At 55.6% G+C, this 19,561-nt stretch overlaps 1 protein-coding gene across 1 annotated transcript; it reads right to left on the minus strand.

Annotated features, from left to right (window-relative positions):
• Positions 1-398: 398 nt before the first annotated feature.
• SYNGR3 (synaptogyrin 3) lies at positions 399-18,052 on the minus strand. The gene is made up of 4 exons (XM_057398118.1): positions 17,909-18,052; positions 7,842-8,082; positions 5,244-5,386; positions 399-2,848 (listed from the first exon to the last, which is right to left on the minus strand). The coding sequence occupies exons 1-4, from the start codon at positions 18,005-18,007 to the stop codon at positions 2,639-2,641; spliced, it is 693 nt and encodes a 230-aa protein (XP_057254101.1). The 5' UTR covers positions 18,008-18,052; the 3' UTR covers positions 399-2,638.
• Between the last annotated feature and the right edge of the window lie 1,509 nt (positions 18,053-19,561).

Consider the following 19,561-nt stretch of genomic DNA (forward strand, 5'->3'; position numbering starts at 1 on the left):
ATGGGGACTGATGTTCTGGAGGGTAAAGCTTCCTCAAGGTGCCTGTTAATGTGGTTGGACACGTTATTCCCAGCTCTCATTTAATAAAGGAGCAATCCTGCCTTCCTGCTGCGCTTGGATGCTCAAACCCCTTCCTCCTTCTCCTCCTCCTCTTCTCCTGCTAGCAAAACGCATCCAGGTCCTCACTGCCACTTACAGGTGGTTGAACGCTGCCTTTGGGGAGCCGTGATTGCTGCTGACTGCAGACACCTGGACTCATCCCATGTCCCCACTGCTGCTCCCAAGGTCAGTGATGGCACAAGAGCGTTCACTGGGAGGGGGTGTGTGTCCCTTCTGGTCCCCACCGGCAGAGGATGGGAGCAGGTTGGGGGGGGAAAGAAAGGCAACGCAGGCCTTGGTGCGTACATTCAGAGCTTGTAATATTGAGCATGGGTACACCAGGGGGCAGGAGGCATCCAGCCCTCAGACAGAGCTTTAGTGGGTTACGGTTACAAGGAAACTCTGGAACAGGTATATAGTTAGAAAACTACAAGGTACCGAACAGACATTACCTCACGTACAATCAATTTAAACACTTAAATTGATTCTATTGTTGCTAAAATATTAACACAAGTTACTGGTTGTGCTGCTAAAACGTCAGTGTTCCCTCTAAGGAAAATATTGCTACGGTTCTACCGTACCCTGTATTAAACCCCTTTGCCTCTCTTTAGCTCCCAGCAAATCTGACTCTAGAAACATCCAAAGGGTCTGGTTTAGATGGACCCTTATTTAGGGTTCTATTTAGGGTCCAATATATTTAGGCTTATAGAATATTGGGGTTTGGGTGTCCCTGGTTTGCTTCATGCAAGGATCTGGCACCGGTCACCTCTTCCTTGCCCCTTGCATGAGCCAAGCAAGGGACACCTCTGATAAAGCAGAGCAGCATCCCCTGCTCACGCTCCTGCCTCTGCCCAATGCACCCCAATAGCTTTTGGGCCTCCAAGGGGGTGCAGAGCTCCATAGGGGAAGGCAACTCCTCTGCTGTCCCTGCGGGGAAAGCCCACGGTGGGGACCGCTGCAGGATGCAAGGTCCTGGTACCACCACACATGGGGAGGCTGCAGCAGCGTGAGAGGAGGATCCAGGTTGGGAAACACTGCCTGGAATATCCCAGTGCGGCTCCGGTGCCACCAGGGAAGAGCTCAGCACCAGCCTGGCTGGAAATGCACATTTAGCCCGGCCTGAACGGTGCTCAAGGAACGCACTTGGTCACTGGAAATGACCCCTCGTGATGGAGTCGCTGTTGTTAATGGATGCAGCAGAAAGGAGCTGTGCTGATGATGACCAGAAACCTGCTGCAGGCAGAGCTGGGGCCAGTGGTCGCCAGGTCAGGAAGCAGCACACGGCTCCTGCCCTCCTCTAAGCATGGGGCTGGGATTCAAGTCTCAGCTCCTCTGCTCAGTCCTTAGTGACAAACAGCCACCAGTGAGGCAGGGAGAGCAGGCAGGGAGCTGACAGGGACCTATTGGGCTTTACACACTTCTGCCAAGGCAGGAATTTCACAGCTGAATCCAAACCTGAGCCTCTTTCCTGGGAGCTTTTCACTCCCTCTTTTCTCCCACTGCTTCCAAACCCGGGGTCCCCTCACAATGGACTTCAACAGCCTCTAAAGCCTTTCCAGTTCACCTGAGTTCCTCATTTCTGGAGACAAGGGCACAAGGAACGTTTCCACCTGAGGTTCTGCTGCAGCTGATGACAAACAGCGCCCGCTCCCAGTCTGAAAACACAAGTTCAAGACTGCTCCTGATTGCACTGGGCTTTGAGCTGCTGAGGCCTTTGTGCTGGCAGCTCTGGGTCTGAGCACAGTTAAGTGCTCTGCGTTGCCAACCAGAAGCCATTAGTACAGCTACAAACTGTCCCAGCCCCTCGGGGAAGAAGTGGAACTGCAGCACACAGCTATTTGCTGCTGATAAAAGCCTGTTCCTAACAAGCAGCCACCTATTGCTGAGCTGGTTTCCAGCTTCCAGCAGCCGCTTTTGACATCCTCAACCAGAGCCCTGTTGAAGCGCAGAAGCAAATGGGATGTTCCCCACAGCCCCAACCTGCCACGTGCCACTGGCATCCTAAGCTAAGGGTGAGCCACTTGGCGTGGAGATGACTCTGTACAGCAGCTATATACAGATGAAGGGGACACAGACACCACTCATCTCTCTCTGTGGGTTTGGCCCCTGCCATGGAACGTGTACAGGAGAGCTCTGCGGTGGGAGCAGCACGGAGCTGACCCCCCCTTCGCCACCACGAGATTCTGTGTTAGCTCTGGAAGAACGAGATAAGTAACAGCTCTTCAGCTACTGTGTTGGACAGGAGAAGGTGTCCCAGGCACGGCCCGGTGCCAAGCCTCAGGCAGAGGTTTCCTCATCGTTCGCCACGCGGAGGTGATGCGGTAGCAACCTTCCTTCCTTCCTTCCTTCTGACTTAGAGGGAACACTGCTTTTATAAAACCCTTGGACAGGTAAGACAAGAACCAATACCACTGTACAGAATCCACTGCACAACTAGCTAATAGTAAGGAACCCAGCACTGACTTGCCACATGAAGGAAATGGGACTGAATACATTTGCAATCGACCGGCTCAGGGTACGGCACCACAGGACTCGCCCCTCAGTACGCTGGCACTTGGTAACCTTTCGGGTTGGTGTCTAAGGTCTCGGTGAAGGGGGGGCTCTGGTAGGTGTCTGTGCTCTCCACGCCGCTGCCGCTGGGGTAGCCGGGGTAGGGAGCGCCGGGCTCGGCGCCGAACTGATCCGTGGCAAAGAGCGACATGTCCGTCCCCAGGCGGTACCGCTGCAGCGCCTTCACCGCCAGCGCCACCTGCGGCGAGGGGCCAGGGTTAGGGGGGATGGAACCCACCTCCACCAGGGTCCTGCGGCCCACAGGACCCCACATTCCCCACCAGAACCCCACATTCCCTCCCAGGATCCTGCATTCCCCCCCAGACCCTGCATCCTCCAGGATCCTGCATCCCCCCGGACCCTGCATCCTCCAGGATCCTGCATCCTCCTGGACCGTGCATCCTCCCGGATCCTGCATCCTCCTGGACCCTGCATCCTCCCGGATCCTGCATCCTCCTGGATCCTGCATCCCCCTGGACCCTGCATCCTCCTGGACCCTGCATCCTCCCGAATTCTGCATCCTCCTGGACCCTGCATCCTCCAGGATCCTGCATCCTCCTGGACCCTGCATCCTCCAGGATCCTGCATCCCCCTGGACCCTGCATCCTCCAGGATCCTGCATCCTCCTGGACCCTGCATCCTCCAGGATCCTGCATCCCCCTGGACCCTGCATCCTCCAGGATCCTGCATCCTCCCGGACCCTGCATCCTCCAGGATCCTGCATCCCCTCCCAAGGATGCTGCATCCCACAGGACCACACATTCTGGGGAGACCTTACTGCAGCCTTTCAGTTCTTAAAAGGAGCCTATAAGAAAGATGGGGAAAGACTTTTCAGCAGGGCCTGTTATGATGGGATGAGGGGTGATGGTTTTAAACTAAAAGAGGGAGAGGGAAAAGTTCTTTACTGAGGGTGGTAATTCTTCAGTAAGGGTGGTAAAACACTGGCCCAGGTTGCCCAGAGAGGTGGTGGCTGTGCCATCACTGGAGACACTTAAGGCTGGATGTGGTTCTGGGCAACCTGAGCTAGGTGAGGATGTCCCTGCTCGTTGCAGGGGGTTGGACTCAATGATCTTTAGAAGGTCCCTTCCAGCCCAAACTATTCCATGATTCTATGATCCCCCAGCTCCCTGCAAAGCTCTGAGCATATCCGAGCATCCCAGATCATTGGTGGCCCTGCTCCATTATAGCCAAGAGCTAAAGCAAGCCCAGACCACAACCCTTAATGCTAAAGAAGATGTTTCTGTGTGACAGGTTGACCTCCAAAGCCCTGTGTGGGGTTGCAGCCTGTGCTCCAGTCCCTGCCTGTGCCGATTTGGCACCAGTAACCCCATCTGCTGCTGGGAGGGAAAGCAAAATAGGTCAGTTCTGCCGAGACTCCTTCACCCTCTTCCAGGTTGCTGAAATTGAGGTCACAAAGGGTGGGAGAAGCGGCGGCAGAGCTGTGAGCACCCCACGCTCATCCCAGTTCTGGAGGTTTCATTAACAATTCAATTAGTTTATAAATGATGGGCTCAGGGGGTGGAAAAAACCACTCAGACACTGAGAGCAGCTCCCAAGCACTGCCCAGAGCCCACTGCCCTGCTGGGGCTGGTGCCAGGGGGGCAGGCACTGGTTGATCCCAATTGCTCCTGGCTTTATTCATGGTGCCAATGGAGGGGCTGCTGCTGGCTCCACACATCCCAAACATCCTCCATGCTGGCAGCAGGGGACCAGCATCCCCAGTGGCCTCCCTGGGCTGGGAGCAGATGCTGATGGGATGGGGGAGAGCATCCTCCCCAGTCCCTGGGGGCTGCAATGCAGCATGAGAGAAGAGCTGTGGGGGAGCTGGGATTACAAGGGATTTAGTTGGATAATAACAGTGGGGAGCAGTTGAACTGGTGAGTAACTGGAGCCAGGCTGGCAGCTGGAAAGCCTCAGACTGGCTTTTGCCCCAGTTCCTTTAAGGCAATGTGGGATTGGTGCACATCTTGGGTGCTCTCTGCCCATGAAAAGCTGGAAGAGAGGGATGGAGGCCATCCCTGCTTCTCCACATGCAGCCCCAGGAGCAGTGCAGCTATCCCCAGTATCACAGGACAAGGGGCCCTGCAGGGTTTTGCACCCGTGGCAGATGTCCCTGTGCCACAGGGGGTGCACAGAGCCAAAAAGTGGGAGCAAGTCCTGGCAGCAGGAACCAGCCTGGCTTCCCCCGGGGGTGAGCTGGTGGGCCGAGAGCTCCCCACATCCCACTCCCATCCCATGAGACCAGCTCACTGCAGTGATCTGCTCCTGGGGACTCATTCAGTTCCAACCAAGTGGCTCCCAGGGCCCCGAAACGAGGGCAGCTCATGGCTGCTGACACGTTTTCAATGGGAACACAACTTATCCGCTGCAGGACAAGGGGAAGTGCGGAATTCCCCCGCGAGAGGGGACGGAGCTGATCTTCCCGGGTACCAAACCGCAAGTTCCGTCTCTATCTGCAGGAGCACAGAGTTCCCCAGAAGAGCCCCGCGCTGCCCACCAGGATTCACTTCCCCAAACCAAGCCCCAGATTCCCCCTCCAAGCCCTTGAGCCCAGAGCAGGTTCAGTTTGTGCCCTCCTCTGAAGCCGAACTCACCCAGACGATGATGGAGAAGAAGGAGAAGGTGATGGCTGCCCGGGCAGCGTCTGCTCCTTGCGAAACCCCTATGCTCATCGTCGTCCGTTGCCACTGGTTTGCAAGGAAGCAGAAGGCTACAAACCACAGGAAGGACAAGAAACCTGGAAGAGAACAGAGCTGCTCAGTGCTGTCCCTGCCCCGAGCCTGCCCAGCTGCCAGGACCCCGTGTGCTGATGCACAAACACCTTGACATCAAAGCAGCAGTGATTGATCCTGGGTGCCTTGGCCTGTGGTGGCCCAAAGGAGCTGCTTTAGAAGAGGCTGGTTTGGGATTGCTGGAAAAACAGGGAGGGAAGGAACCCTGTATGGTCACCCAGTGTGTTACCTGCCTTAGGTTCAGCTTGCCTACATCTCACCCTGATCCCTGCAGCGACAGCACAGCCTCTCTGGACATGGGATCTCAGCCTGCTCACTGGTGTCAAGGTGCTACCAGCTCACTTCCAGTTCCAGCACCCCAGTGTGTCAAACTCACCATTCCCTCTATTCCCTGTGCCTTAAAGACTTTGCACTGGATCCTGCAAACCTCACCCAAGAGGAAGCCTGCACTCCTGGGAGCAGCACCAGCAGGAGACAGTGCTGTGATGGGCCATGCTTTGGTCCAAGGACACAGCCAGAATGCTTCAAAAAGGCAAGTCACAGTCACCTAGGAATAGGGATGGGCTGGGATTAAGCCCTGCTCCCAACCCCTGCTCCCAGGGATCAAAGTGACCTGGGATGTCCGTGCATCCCAACAGCACAGCTCGTTGTGTGTCACTCCCTGGGGCAGGGATGTGGGGGAGCTGCCCATGGAGCTGAGGGACACACGGGCTTCATGTGCCAGAGCTCTGCTCATCCCTGCTGCCCTCCACTGACTCCTCCTGTCCTCAGTTCCCTGGGCTCTGTGGGACTGAACAAAACCTCCCTGCTGATGACTCCTTACTGGCAGCCAATCTGGCTGAGCAAGACAGGGCTGCAGCTCCCCTAATTCACTCACAGCCTCCAGCACTGCCTGATGCCAAGGAGCTCAGGAAACAAGTCAAGAAGCAAGGCACAGGCACACAAGTGTAAGGAGCAGTGATGTTTTCCAGCGCTGGGAAGAGGAGCAGCACAACCTGGAGCTTTCACTGATGCTGTTTTAAGGCTCTCCAGCTTTCCTGAGCATCCCTGGCACAAAGGCACAAAGACTCTGGGTGTTCAGGCACCGGGATGCTGAGCAACCCAGCACCTTCCCAAGGATCATCAGCACATCAGGATGAGCAGCCACACTGCTGGTCCCGTGGGGCAGGCGGCTGCAAAGCACAGTCTGACTGCAGGGAGAGGAAAGAAGCTTCCTTTATTCCCCTTGATCTTGCCACTTATTCCTAAGTGCAATATAAGATGCACGAGTGCATCCACATCCAGTGTGAGTTACAGGGCTCTCTGCACCCCCACCACTGGTGCAGTGCTGCAGCCTGGCCCTGGGGCAGAGCACAAGCCCTGCACAGCACATCAGCAGCTCTGCAGGGCAGAACTCATCCTCCCCAGCTCGCTGCTGAAGCCGCAGATGCGTACCCGTGACAAGCACCAAAGAGAAAGAAGGCAGAGATGGAGCACGGTGCTGGTTCCCACATGCCTGGCAGGGAGAGAAGGGCTGTTTGGAGGGGGAAGGCAGGATCCTCACACCATGACACACAGCATCAGCCACAAGATGGATGCGATGTTCCCCTTCCGTCTGAATCAAAGGGTTGCAGGCACTGAGCCCCATGGAAGGGGCTGTAAATATCCTCTAACGGCGCTCCAGCACCGTGGAAATGAGCTTTCCAGCAAGAAGAGAACATCCTCAACAAGAGGGGAGCAGAGGGAGGCGATGACGGCTGTTTTCATTTGGGGCTGGAGAGCCATCAGCAGCGCTGGTGCTGGATAAATCACCTTCAGGCTTCACTAACACCAGAGCCTGGAACCGGAGAACATCAGCTCAAGCTCAGGCACGTGATTCCCCCAGCAGCAGAGCGGAGGATGGCTCTCCTGGCTCAAGGCATCCTGCGTGGATGAGCCCCTGGCCGAGGGGCTCAGGACAGCACAGAGGATCTGTGCCAGCCTTTGGGACTCCCAGCCCCCCCGGTCCTGGAGGCAGTGAGGGATTGCAGTGGTATGGAGTGTTCCTGCTTTGTTCCAAAACACACGCACTAAGTGAACACAGACCCGGATGTAACCGATGAAACGACCTCTACGTGAGCCAGAAACAGGGACGTGGCAGGGGAAATTGCCCTGTCTGGTCTCTGAGGTGTGAGCACCAAGCCTCACTTCTGTGGGTGGCCTCACTGAAAGCAGCTCACTGAACATCTCCAACTGGAGACACGACACGGACCAGTGGGACACCCACTGTCCCCAAGCCACCACACACTTGCTTTCCCCACTGCTGCCTCGGAGCTCATGGCTGGATGGGACAACCCATCTGCCACCCCTCTTCTCCCTGTCAGAGGCACACGAATGGTGCCGTGCCATGGACTCAGGCGTGGAGCTGCAGGGCACAGCAACAACCCCGCACTGCCCATGGAGCCAGCATCATCCTTGAGGAGCCAGCAAAGCCAGAGGTACCTGAAAAGCCGAGGTCCAGCAGGACGGCGCGTTTGCGGTCCTTCACGCTGCTGATCTGCTGGAAGTAGAGGTCCACCACAAAGAAGAAGATGCAGCCGAAGAAGGCGATGATGCCAACGGCGATGCCGTAGCTGCAGGCACTCTCATTCTCATTGAAGATGCAGTGCAGCACGGGGGTCTGGCTGTCCTTGTTCACGTAGCACTCGTTCACGATGGAGCCAAACACCACGATGGAGAAGATCTGCAGGAGGAAGGAGAAAACACAACTCGCTGCCGCTTACGTTGAACTCTGTTTCCCAACAGCAACGTAATTGGATTCAATCTTGTCTTTGACTCCATGGCAACGTGGCATTTGTTAGACAGATCCTGACTCTCATCTGGTTGGTGGCCCTGATGAATGAGCTGGTGGATGGTACCAAGGTCTTCCTTCCCTGCGAGCCTGGCTGCCTTTCAGTGGCTTCATTTGCAGGGTATTTTAAGAGATGTTGTTCCCAGAGAGGCTGGGGAGGGAAAAAATAGATGGGCCGAGGCTCTGCTCTCCACTGTCAGGCTGTGCTCGATAAACCCCCTTGTGTCACTGCAGAGCAGGGAGAAATGAAGCTACAGAGGATAACTGAGCTGCTATCCAGCCCTGGCCCAGAGAAGGGACAAGGACACGGCAGCGTGGGGAGATGGGAACGGCACCCTCAGTGCAGTGGGGCAGGGGACAGGCTGCCCCATGAATGGCAGGGCAATAATGGTTGGACTTGATGATCTTAAAGGTCTTTTCCAGCCATGATTCTATGATTTCTCACCTGGCTCAGCAGGGGTTGAAGGATGCAGCGTCTGCAGCCATTATCCAGTGAGCTGGTTTTGGCCCTAAGAGGGACAGGGGGGTTGCTGGTGGTCCCATTGCTGGGACCTGAGGGTGTTTCACATCCCCGCAGGCAGGAAGGAGCCGGCTGGCTGCCTCGATGAACACCAATCCTGATGCTGCACGCTGAAGTCATTCCCTTATCTCCCAGCACCAAGCGGACGCTGCGGGAGCAGCTGCATTACGATTTGCTCCGGAGCCTGCTCCATTAAAGCCGCGACGCTGCTGGATTCCAGCGCTGGGAGCAGGGAGGGAGCCAGGCTGCAGAGCCCCCTCCTGCAAGCTGGGAACCTCTGATCTCATCCCTCGCTGCCAGCACCGGCTCCCTGCATCCCTGCACGCCCGCAGGACACAGCCGGAGGCCTCATATGCAGGCAGGGAGACAAGAGGCTCCCCCAGGATGCCGCTGTGACTACCTGGGAGCATGGGGTTTGGGGTGTGATACAGCTCCTGCTCGGGACGCCCTGCTGCATCTCCTGAAGGGGCACGAGACTGAGACAGGCGACAGACAGAGGCAGAAGAGCCACAGGAGAGACTGCAGCTGGAGGCCTTTGCAAAGTCACCTGCACCTCGTGGCTGATGCCTGGCCACGGGCCACCTCCTACAGCCCCACACTCCTCATAGCACTGTGTTAGCAGAAGGCACTACGAGCAAACCCTTCAGAAAGCTCTTTAATGTAATGTGGTGATAGAGATTTACTCCCAAGCACATGCCAAATGTCTCAATCCTGCCTGCCCTGAGGAATTTCATTCAGATTTCTCTCCTCCAAACTCCTTTCAGCGCTGGGATGAAGCTGAAGCTTCTCCTGTCTGAAGTTACTTCCAAACGCAAGCATCCCCATTAACAAACACCTCTCAGACCGTCTCCACTGAGTCTCCTCCAAGCTGGAGAACAAACAGATGGCTCTGCAAGGGAGACTTCCCTCCTAGAAATGTGGGATTCCAAATGTGCATCTGCAAAAGCCAGGTGCAACCTTTGATTTCATCTGGACCACCAATAGCGACAGAAAGTACATATGTCCCATGGACCTCCCCATGGCTGCACAAGGAGATAACCAGACCTTCCTCCTCTTGGAATTTAACCATGCCCCAGGTCCTGTTCCCCTCCATCCCCACCTCATCTCAGCTCCGAGCAGCAGCCATGAGCCTGATGGCAACCTGAGTCACCCACTTCCCTTGCACCCTGCTCCTTGCTGGCGCTGCACCCAGGGAGCACTGGGCTGTCACACCGCGACGGGCACATCATCCTCATCACGCTCAGAACAAGAGGCTTGCATTGTAAGGAGGAACAACAACAAACAGTAATAATCATTTTCCCAGGGCTTTGGCAGCAGCTGTAATATCAGCAGTTGTAAAAATCTGTTCATAAATAATGCAAAATTGTTATTTACCATCAGAAATAGCAGCAGCATTTATAAAACAGGCCCTGGAAGAAATAATGTGATTCTGGAAAACATGAATAATTGAGAACCTCTGATTCCATGGGATTATTTCTCTGGCAGGCCACAGAACTTGTGCTCAGCTTCTGCAAGTGCACACTAAGTGTTTTACTTAGTCATAGAAGCACAGAATCGTATGGTTTGGGTTGGAAGGGACCTTAAAGCTCATCCAGGGACACCTTCCACTGGAGCAGCTTGCTCCAAGCCCTGTGTCCAACCTGGCCTTGAACACTGCCAGGGATGGGGCAGCCACAGCTTCTCTGGGCACCCTGTGCCAGCGCCTCAGCACCCTCACAGGGAAGAGCTTCTGCCTAAGAGCTCATCTCAGTCTCCCCTCGGGCAGGTTAAAGCCATTCCCCTTGGCCTGTCCCTACATCACTTGTGCAAAGCCCCTCTCCAAGTCCTCCCAGGATTAACTGGATTGCTTCTCTGTGCTTTCAGGTGCTTATCAGGAGCTCACAGTTTCAGTGGGTGAGGGAGGGCTCTGGTAAATTAAAGATTAAGGATGAAATTAGTAATTAACGACATTACAGGGGTCCTGGCTGCCTGCACACAGGCTTGCACATAGGGGGCTGTCGATGGAGGACGCCCATGGAGCGCTGCAACCACAACTATTGCCAGAAATGGGATCAAATAGGATGTTTCAGCACTTAACTTCCAGCTCCCGAGGGCTTTGCAAAGCAAAGCATCCTCCTTGCTGCCAGGTGACCTGAGCCACCCCCCCATGACACCCCCTCGACTGGGTGCAGGCAACAAGGGACACGCGGCTTCTTCTCAGGAGGCCGAAATAGCAGCGAATTGCAAGTGTGCATTTGATAGATGCAAATCTATCAATGTGATGCAAAACATCAGTGCTGGCTGAAATCTTCCTGTCAAAACACGCTTTTCAGTGCAAACAAGTCTTTGCACGGCTTTTCTCTCCTGATTGAAATGTTCCAGCTTTTCTTCAATAAAAACCCCAACCGGTGCTGGGGAAACATTTTAATGAGAACAGATTTGGAGGTGTCCTTCTAAGTATAGAGGAACAAATCTGCTTTGAGAAAATGGGGGTAGGTGGTGGGGAGGAAGTAAAACCCATACTGTAATTTAAAGTTCATGCAAAACAAATACCCTTTTCCAACCAGCTCTGCAAACCGCACTCGCCCAAACCCACCACCAGCACATCAGAGGCTCGAAAGGGAAAACCCAAGGTCAGATTTGCCCCTGACAGTGGTTTTATGGGTGAGCAAGGACTCAGAGATCCTGCTCTCCAGAGGTGCTGCTCCATCTCCTCCTGCTTGTCCCCACAACTGCAGTCCCCATGACCAGCCATGGCAGGGACAGCATGGACCCAGTGCCAAGGTCGCCGGCACGCACAGCACAGGGGCATCTGCTGTGTGAGCTGCTGCATCCATCCCAAGCCTGCCCACCCTTCCAGTGGGGTGCTTCCATATCCCACAGGCCCTGCAAAGGAGCCCGAGCATTCATGGGATGCTCCAGTTTCCAGCTGAACAACCCAACACAACCAGCAACAAATTGTCCTTGTGCTGGGTGGACTGCTGCAAACATGGATAACCTGCAGGCACCCCGCTATGAAACTGCATCTCCCCTGCCGAAGCTTCCACATCAACCCACTTGCAGCTCAGGGTCTCAGCCTGGTGTGTGGGATGGTCACATCCTGCTCTCCCCACTGTCAAAGCCCCAGCAACTCCAGTGGCACAGACCATTAGTGCTCCTCTTTGCATTTACCTGCTAGGAAGGATGGGAAGGGGGAGAGTTTTCTCCCATCCTTTCCATTAAGACTTGTACTTCACCCTCCTTCCTTGCTTGCTGCCCACCTCCTATTTTCCCCCATTACCCTATTTTAGGCAAGACCTCTTGCTTCCTTTGTCCTCTCTGACAACGGCTGTGATCCAGTGCCAGGTGTCCTGTGCTGATGGATGTCCCATAGGGACTGTGCTGGAGGTGCTGGGCAGGCTGTCAGCAGCACAGAAGCAGCCCTGCAATGGGAGGCTGAGTGAGATCTCATCCTTTTCCCCCTAAAAAAGAGAAAGGGGAGCCTGAGAGGGCAGGTTCCTTGTGTGGCCACAGCTTCTGGACCCACAGCTACCACCAGACGCTCACAGGAACCCAGGGTGCTGGGGATGCCCATGTGCCCCACGATGGAGACACCATTTTAGGTGTGCATAAAGCTGGGAGACCTGCATCTGCCTTCTCTGCACCAGATTCCTGCCGTCTGGAAGAAGGTGCTGGCCTGGCTGCCTGGCTCACTGCTGTAATTACACTTTACAGAGCAGTGTTCCCTCCTGGGGCTCGAGCCGCCTGCACCCCAGGACATGCACATTGTTCATCCCCATTGCTTTTAGCCTCCTGCAGCCCAGGCACCTAAAATGTGCCTCAGGAAACCTCATGGTCTGAGCAGAACCATCACAAGGAGAACAAAGAGCTGAAAGCCTCAGTGTGTGAACAGTCAGCCATTTTAAGGTGAGATGTTTCCACTGCTGATGCACTGCACTTGGATTTGGGACCTATAAAAAGCATTACCAGAAGGTGTGGGGATGTAGGAGACTGCGAAGCCTTGCTTTGATTACACACCCAAGCAACCATTAACGTCAACAGCAAGGGAATGTAATGCATGAAGAAAATAATCCACAGCCAATTTCCTCTGCTGGAGCTTACACTCAATGGTGCTGGTAGCATCCTTCACCATTGTAATGAGAGCATCAGGGAGACAGATACCCTGCTCAGCATCCCGCCCTCCTCCAGCCACCACCAGCAAGTGAAGGATGTGCTAGCAGAGGAGAAGGGAAGACAACGAAGGTCAAATCCTGCCTGGCAATAAGCGTTTCCTTATGGCTTATACCCCAGTTAAGCCCTTGTCTCAAGTCACAGAGATACCTTGCGCAGATACTCCACTCAGTGATGAGTTAGACCCCTGGCAGAGGACCAGCCTCCTTCAACACCCACCTGGCTCAGATCCTGGTGGAACCAGGTCCTGGGTCCCTCTCCAGTTTCCCTTTACAGTTGTCAGTCACGGGGACGTTTCCAGCACAGATCTGCATAACTTATTGGAGGCTGTGAAGGCGAAATAACTGCTTTGAGCACTGCCAGATCTTCCACCAGGATTATGGATGGGACCACAACGCAAAGACCTGCCGTGGTTTCTGGCACAGAAAGGGGGGTATGGTGCTGGCTGGAATAGGTTTATGGGTATGTCTACCAGGCCCATCAGCTGGGAAGGGGTGTACATGGATGACCACATGGCTGAGCTTTCCTGAATTACTTCTAATGTGATGAGAGCACCCATTCAAAGATTGTAATCCAGCGATGAGCACCAGGATCCCACCTTGCATTTCCCATTGATGTCTACTCCAGCAGGAGAGCATTCCAGGCTCCAACTCCAGCCCTGCACAAGAGCTGCGTGTTGTAGCCCTGCAAACCCAAATGCTTGCTCCCCAGCACCTCAAACCAGGGCTCCTGCAGCTTCAACCCGGGTGTGAGGCTCCTCAAGAGTGCTCTGTGCTGAGGGTGCAGGGTACTGCCAATGCTTTGGGTTGGAAGGGACCTTAAAGATCATCTGGTTCCAATCCTGGAGCCATGCTCTTCTTTGTTGCCTGGCTCTTCTGCTCTGGATACAACAGATACACCTTTTGCCATGAGCACACACACTGCCTTCTCCATCCCGCTGGAGAAACAGAACAAGCCTGGTCCAGGATGGAAAGAGCACACTCCCTTCTCCCAAGAACCACCAACTATTCCTAATACATCAAACCACCCCCCAGCACATCCCTTACCAAAGGCACAACGCAGCGAAGCACAGACAATGCTCTGCTGCAATATGGACTGAGCCCGGCATCAGTGCAGAGCTGAGCACATAAAGACCAGGCTGGACCTGAGCCCAAGTAAGCTCTGGTAATGAAGGTTTCCTGCTGCACATCAGAGGCTACAGGGACTGTCTCTCTGCTGCCAGGCCTCTGCCAAGTAATCAGATCTGGCTGCTTGAGTCCAGGCCCCTAATAAAGGTTTTGCTCTTAAAAGCATCAGATTGCTGCAAGGAAAACCCAAACAAAACATTGGGCCCAGTGCGATAAAACACTGCAGAGGAAAAGCTCAGTGATCCAGGGGATGGAGCACAGATTTATTCAGCTTTAAGAAACAGGAGGAGAAGGCAGCAGATGGGTCAGGCTTTAAAGAAAATACTTAAGGGTTTGTATTGTAGGGTGGGCTACAGGAAACCTGGAGAGGGGCTTTAGACAAGGGCCTGTAGGGACAGGCCAAGGGGAATGGCTTTAACCTGCCAGAGGGGAGACTGAGATGAGCTCTTAGGCAGAAGCTCTTCCCTGTGAGGGTGCTGAGGCACTGGCACAGGGTGCCCAGAGAAGCTGTGGCTGCCCCATCCCTGGCAGTGTTCAAGGCCAGGTTGGACACAGGGGCTTGGAGCAAGCTGCTCCAGTGGAAGGTGTCCCTGCCCATGGCAGGGGTTGGAGCTGGATGACCTTAAGGTCCTTTCCAACCCAAACCAGGCTGGGATTCTGTGATTACAAAATCAGGACCTGATCTCATGCTGAGCTCCATGGAGGAAGCCGACTGGTGAGCGTGGCTGCACGGATGGGACCGGGCACCGCGCTTGTGCTGCTGCTCCTACAGGAATTACTGCAAGCATTTACTCTGCTGGAATATCTTCCAGACCTGCTTTTAAAAGTCAAACCTAACCCAACGTTAAATGAACAGTGCCCCCGCCAAGCTGCGTGGCCACTTGAAAGCCCAACTGGTCCTGGTAGCCCTGGAGAAGGGAACTCATGATCCTGTGGGCATCCTTCCTGAATAGCCGGCTTGTTTTGTTGTGCAAAACATGTCTCTAAAAGAAAACCACAAGTGATCACATCTTCATCTGACAAACAGCACCAGACGGAGGGGGAAGAGATGAATGAGGAACTGTTACATGACTGTTTCCAGCTTTTGGTTTTACAGCTCAAGCCAGGAGGGCTGTTTTCCCTGCAGATACTCTGAATTACTCTGCCTCTCAGGGAGATGTTCCCGAGTGCGGTTGAATCAGGAATCCCCTCTTGCCATCACTTACATTGGGGATTTCCACACTGAAGTCACCATTCACCTGCCAGTCTCTTAGATGTTTGCCAGAGTAAAGACTGAGCCCAGGGCCCCAAAACACCTTCCAGAGACACAGAAGGGAGCTGGACCCCCCTTTGGTGGTGGTGCATTGTGAAACCCCAGCAATGGTGATGGGCCTGATGGGCACAGAGTGGCTCACATCAGGTGGGTGAAGCTGGCCCCAAAGCCTCGTGGTGGCTCTCCACCACCTTTGTCCTGGTGTCCTCCCACCCAAACCGGGACATCTCCGCTCCCTCCTTTTCTCACCAAAGGATCATTGATGTCCTATGCGCAGCCAGGGTTATGGTTCTGAGGTTTGATCCAACTGCACAGGTTAAACACGTTTAAAAAGATGAGCACAGGAAGGAAACCCACATGAATAAAACCCAGTCCAACACCTAAACTCAGCCATCCTCAAAGCCTCAGTCAAGGGCTTTCTGAACAACCATTTAGGGCTGTGGCTCTTCTGCCACATGCAGGCATGGGGAGCCCATCTCCCCTGTGACAGCAGGCAGGGACCTGGGAAGGTTTCTGTTTGCTTTGTGAATGAGGGAGCATCCCAGGGGGACTTTGGTCCATGATGCTGCCTCGGCCACCAGCATGGTGTGATAAGGAGCAGACACTGCCACTTGCCACATCCCCACCTCTCCCCTCCAATCCCACCTCTCACCCAGCTGCAGGCCCTGCCCACACTGGGAACTGGTTTGAGACAGAGGTAACTGGACTGCAGCAGCCAAGCAGGGCTCTGAACCCCCGAGCTGGAGCAGTGATGAAGAAGGGTCCTCAACAGATCTGCCAGCAAACAGGAGACCTGGGGAAAGCGGCTCTAAGGGCTTTTAATGTGAGCTTCCACAGCCTGATCCCCCTCTGAAAACAGCAGAAACGCTCCCTTTGAGCTCAGTGACTTCAGAGCCAACCCCAAATACTGCAAACATTTCTGCCTGGGCCAGCACAGCGCTCATCCCACACTTGTCCACACCAGTGAGCCCTGCACTTGCTTGGGGTTAAGTTGATGTATTTCTGTAGCTGTAAGCTCTCTGGTGAACACAGAACCATGAATCGAGTGACTCTGCCATTGAGTAAATCAGCCAGCAAATGTATGCATGGCTGTTTTCTAAGCTGGAATTTTTATCTCTATGTTCCGTATTCTGTTCCTGCTTCCCAGCAGTGCAGATCCCCTTCTGTACGACAAGAAGGATGAGCTCTTTATGGAAGGCCTAACTCACCATCAACAGGCCCACGATTTATCCAACTGTACCCCAGACCAGCACCACTGCCAACAGTTTGTCACTCAAGGGGGATCGAGGAGGAGCCATGTGGATCTGGACCAGGTTTATCAGGACTGAGACCATTCTTCTAGGACACAACTGCTGCCAGGTACCCAAACCCTACCCAAAACACCCCATCCAGCCCAACCTGGATGCTCCACATCCATACCTGACCTTCTGTTCTCCAGTAAAGGGGTTGGGGGCTGTCTCAAAGCTCTGGAGAGCACGCTGGCCCCCATCCAGCTAAAGATTTCAGTATGTGGTTTAACGATAAGCATGTGATTGCAGCTGGAATTGCTCACGTGCTTAAAGATAAGCACATGCTCCCATGCTGTGCTGCACAGGGCCTCATCCAGGCACCCCCAAACGCACCCACTGGGTGAGTGTGAAGGAGGGAGCTGGGTGGGCAGCACCTTCTCCCACACCTTTCCTTCACTCCCTGCTTCCATGGGGCACTGCTGAGGGTGACACAGAGCCAGTGCGGTGGCCGAGAGCCTCCGTGCACAGCAGGGATGTGACACGGGTGAGGATGAGCCCCCCAGGCCCAGCTTGGCTCACCCACAGCCTCCAACCAAGCACTGGAGCCAGGAGCCGGCTGTTGGGAGCACCAGTTAGACCCAACTAACTGGTTGCCCCCTTTTGGGAAGGGCCCGGCATTGCCGACCTCTGGAATCATTCATGCCTGCAAATCCTAGCAGGTAAAAGCCAGGCTGGGGAGGAGAATCAGTGCCTGCCCTTTCCCTCGGGCACCACGGCCCCAGCGAGCACCAGCGTGCAGCTCCCTGTGCTGCTTATTCACGGACCATCAGCGAGCAAAGCCTTCCCTGAGCTGCCACACAGCATCTTCCAACCTCCTGCTCCACAGGAGGAACTCAGATGGGAAACAGCCAAAAAAGATGACATTCTTCTGCACGAACAGGGGCAGCTGGGCAGGGCTGGCTCCCAGATTTCTTCTGTCACACACACATACGCACAGAGCATGGAAGGAAAATGTCCTCTGCCTGCCGATTTAGACCTCATCCGCTTGCTCCTTCCTCAAGCACCAGGGGCACATTCACCCGCCGCACCTTCCCCAAGGAAACTCCGGGCGAACACCCCCCGGGAGCCCCTCAGCCGGGCACCACCCGGCACGGCTGCACCAGCGCCGCACGCCTGCAGCACCGCCGCACGGTACCTGCGCTCCGCACCCGGCACGGGCACCGCACACTGCAACGGGCGCCGCACAAGCACCGCGCACACTGCGTGTTGCAGCGGGCACTGCACCCTGCACGGGCACCGCAATTCCCATCACCCGGGCACTGCCCAACGCAAGGGGCACCGCACGCTGCAGTGTGCTCTGCCCATCTTCCGGGCATTGCCCAACGCCCGGTGCCGAGCCCCGCGGCCCCGCTGCCCCGCCGGGATGACCGTTCTGCCTCACCCAGGTCGTCACCCGGAGGATGGTCTGCGGCTGCTTCAGGAAATCCACGGGGTCGATGGCTCCCCCGGCCCGGCCCGCTCCGAAGGAGGCTCCTTCCATCTTCCCCCGCCGCCCGCTCCGCTCCGAGCGCGCCCCGCGCCGGCAGCGCGCCTGCCCGGCTCCCCCCCCCCCCCCGCGCGTCTACCGCGTGGGCTCGTCCGCAGCGCCGCGTGCGGGCAACGGGAGGAACCACCCATCGGCCGGGGGGGGTGGAACGGCAGGTGCGCGCACCCGAGCTGCGGCCGTGGGTACCACAGCACAGCCCTGGGCATCGCTCTGCTGCGGCCGTGGGTACCACAGCACAGCCCTGGGCACCACAGCACAGCCCTGGAAATCGCTCTGCTGCGGCCGTGGGTACCACAGCACAGCCCTGGGCATCGCTCTGCTGCGGCCGTGGGTACCACAGCACAGCCCTGGGCATCGCTGTGCTGCAGCTGTGGGCACCGTCTTGTGTCTGGGGACAGCACAGTACAGCCAGGACACCTCACCACGGGCAGGATCACAGTGTTATCCCAAGGATAACCATCCTATGGATATAGTCACCATGCTGCTTCTGGGGACAGCATGCTACGGCCAGGGGTTGGGGGATGTTGCCAGCATCACTGTTTGATGGCAAGGACTTGGCTACAGCCAGGGCAACCCATGGCTGGGCCGTTGGCAGGAGGGAGATGCCATAGATTGCAGCACAGGGAGGTCACCACACTGCTTGGCTCAAGCCTGCTCCCATCACTGCGGACCGCAGCAGGAAGGGCTGTTGTCACCTCTTCTAGGGGTCAGGGGCCCTGGGGGCCCCACAACAGGCCCTCAGTGGAAGAAGGGCTTCCTGCCCCACAGCAGGAGTAGGGTGCTCCACCAGGAGCTTCCCCTTGGATGAGAGCAGCCTGCTGCCCACCACAGGGAGAGGTTTGGTGGTTGCTTCACTTCAAAGCATACTGCTACATAACCATTAAGTGGTGCAAGAAAAGGGAAGTGAAGGCTGGTGGGGCTGAAGCTTTTGCTTTCCTCATGCAGGAAAGGAGGCACCCAGAGCTCTCCTGGGACAGGAGGAGGCCGAGCCCCATCCCCACTCCCTCTTCCAGTAGGAAGGAGGAAAAAGAGAGGAACCTTGCAGAGGGAAACCCTCAATTACAGCAAGGGGAGTTCCCCCCTGCGGCTCCAGGACCAGCTCCTGAGTGAGGTTTTCGTAGCACCGTGATGATGATCCCGGTTCCATAGATACCGATGCCATGACAACTCTGACATCATCTCTGCTCCGGCCGGGAACTGCAGGGAAAGTCACAGGGAGGAGTATGCATGCACGGCGCAGGCCTTGGGGCTGGGGGCTTCTTGTGGCTCCATTACAGCTCTGCTCCATCCATACCTCCCCATCCCTTCGTGCAGGGAGCAGCGCTGCTGCCACATCACACGGGACACGTGTGTAACAGGCGTGTTAAGCCCCTCGCATGCAAAACACCAACAAAGTGAAGGATTCCCATGTGCTGGGCCCTGTCTGCAGCTCCTTCTGGCCTTCAGCAGCTCTGTCAGTCTGTTCGTTCTGGCAGGTGGAATCAGGGTTTAACAGTTAAGGCTCATGATGATGCCATTCAGTTTCTCTCAATTACAGGTGAGTCATCA

This window comes from Pezoporus wallicus, unplaced genomic scaffold, assembly GCF_028554395.1.
Source record: "Pezoporus wallicus isolate ANWC-B61680 ecotype Strahan unplaced genomic scaffold, APGP_CSIRO_Pwel_v1 contig_6274, whole genome shotgun sequence".
NCBI lineage: Eukaryota > Metazoa > Chordata > Aves > Psittaciformes > Psittacidae > Pezoporus > Pezoporus wallicus.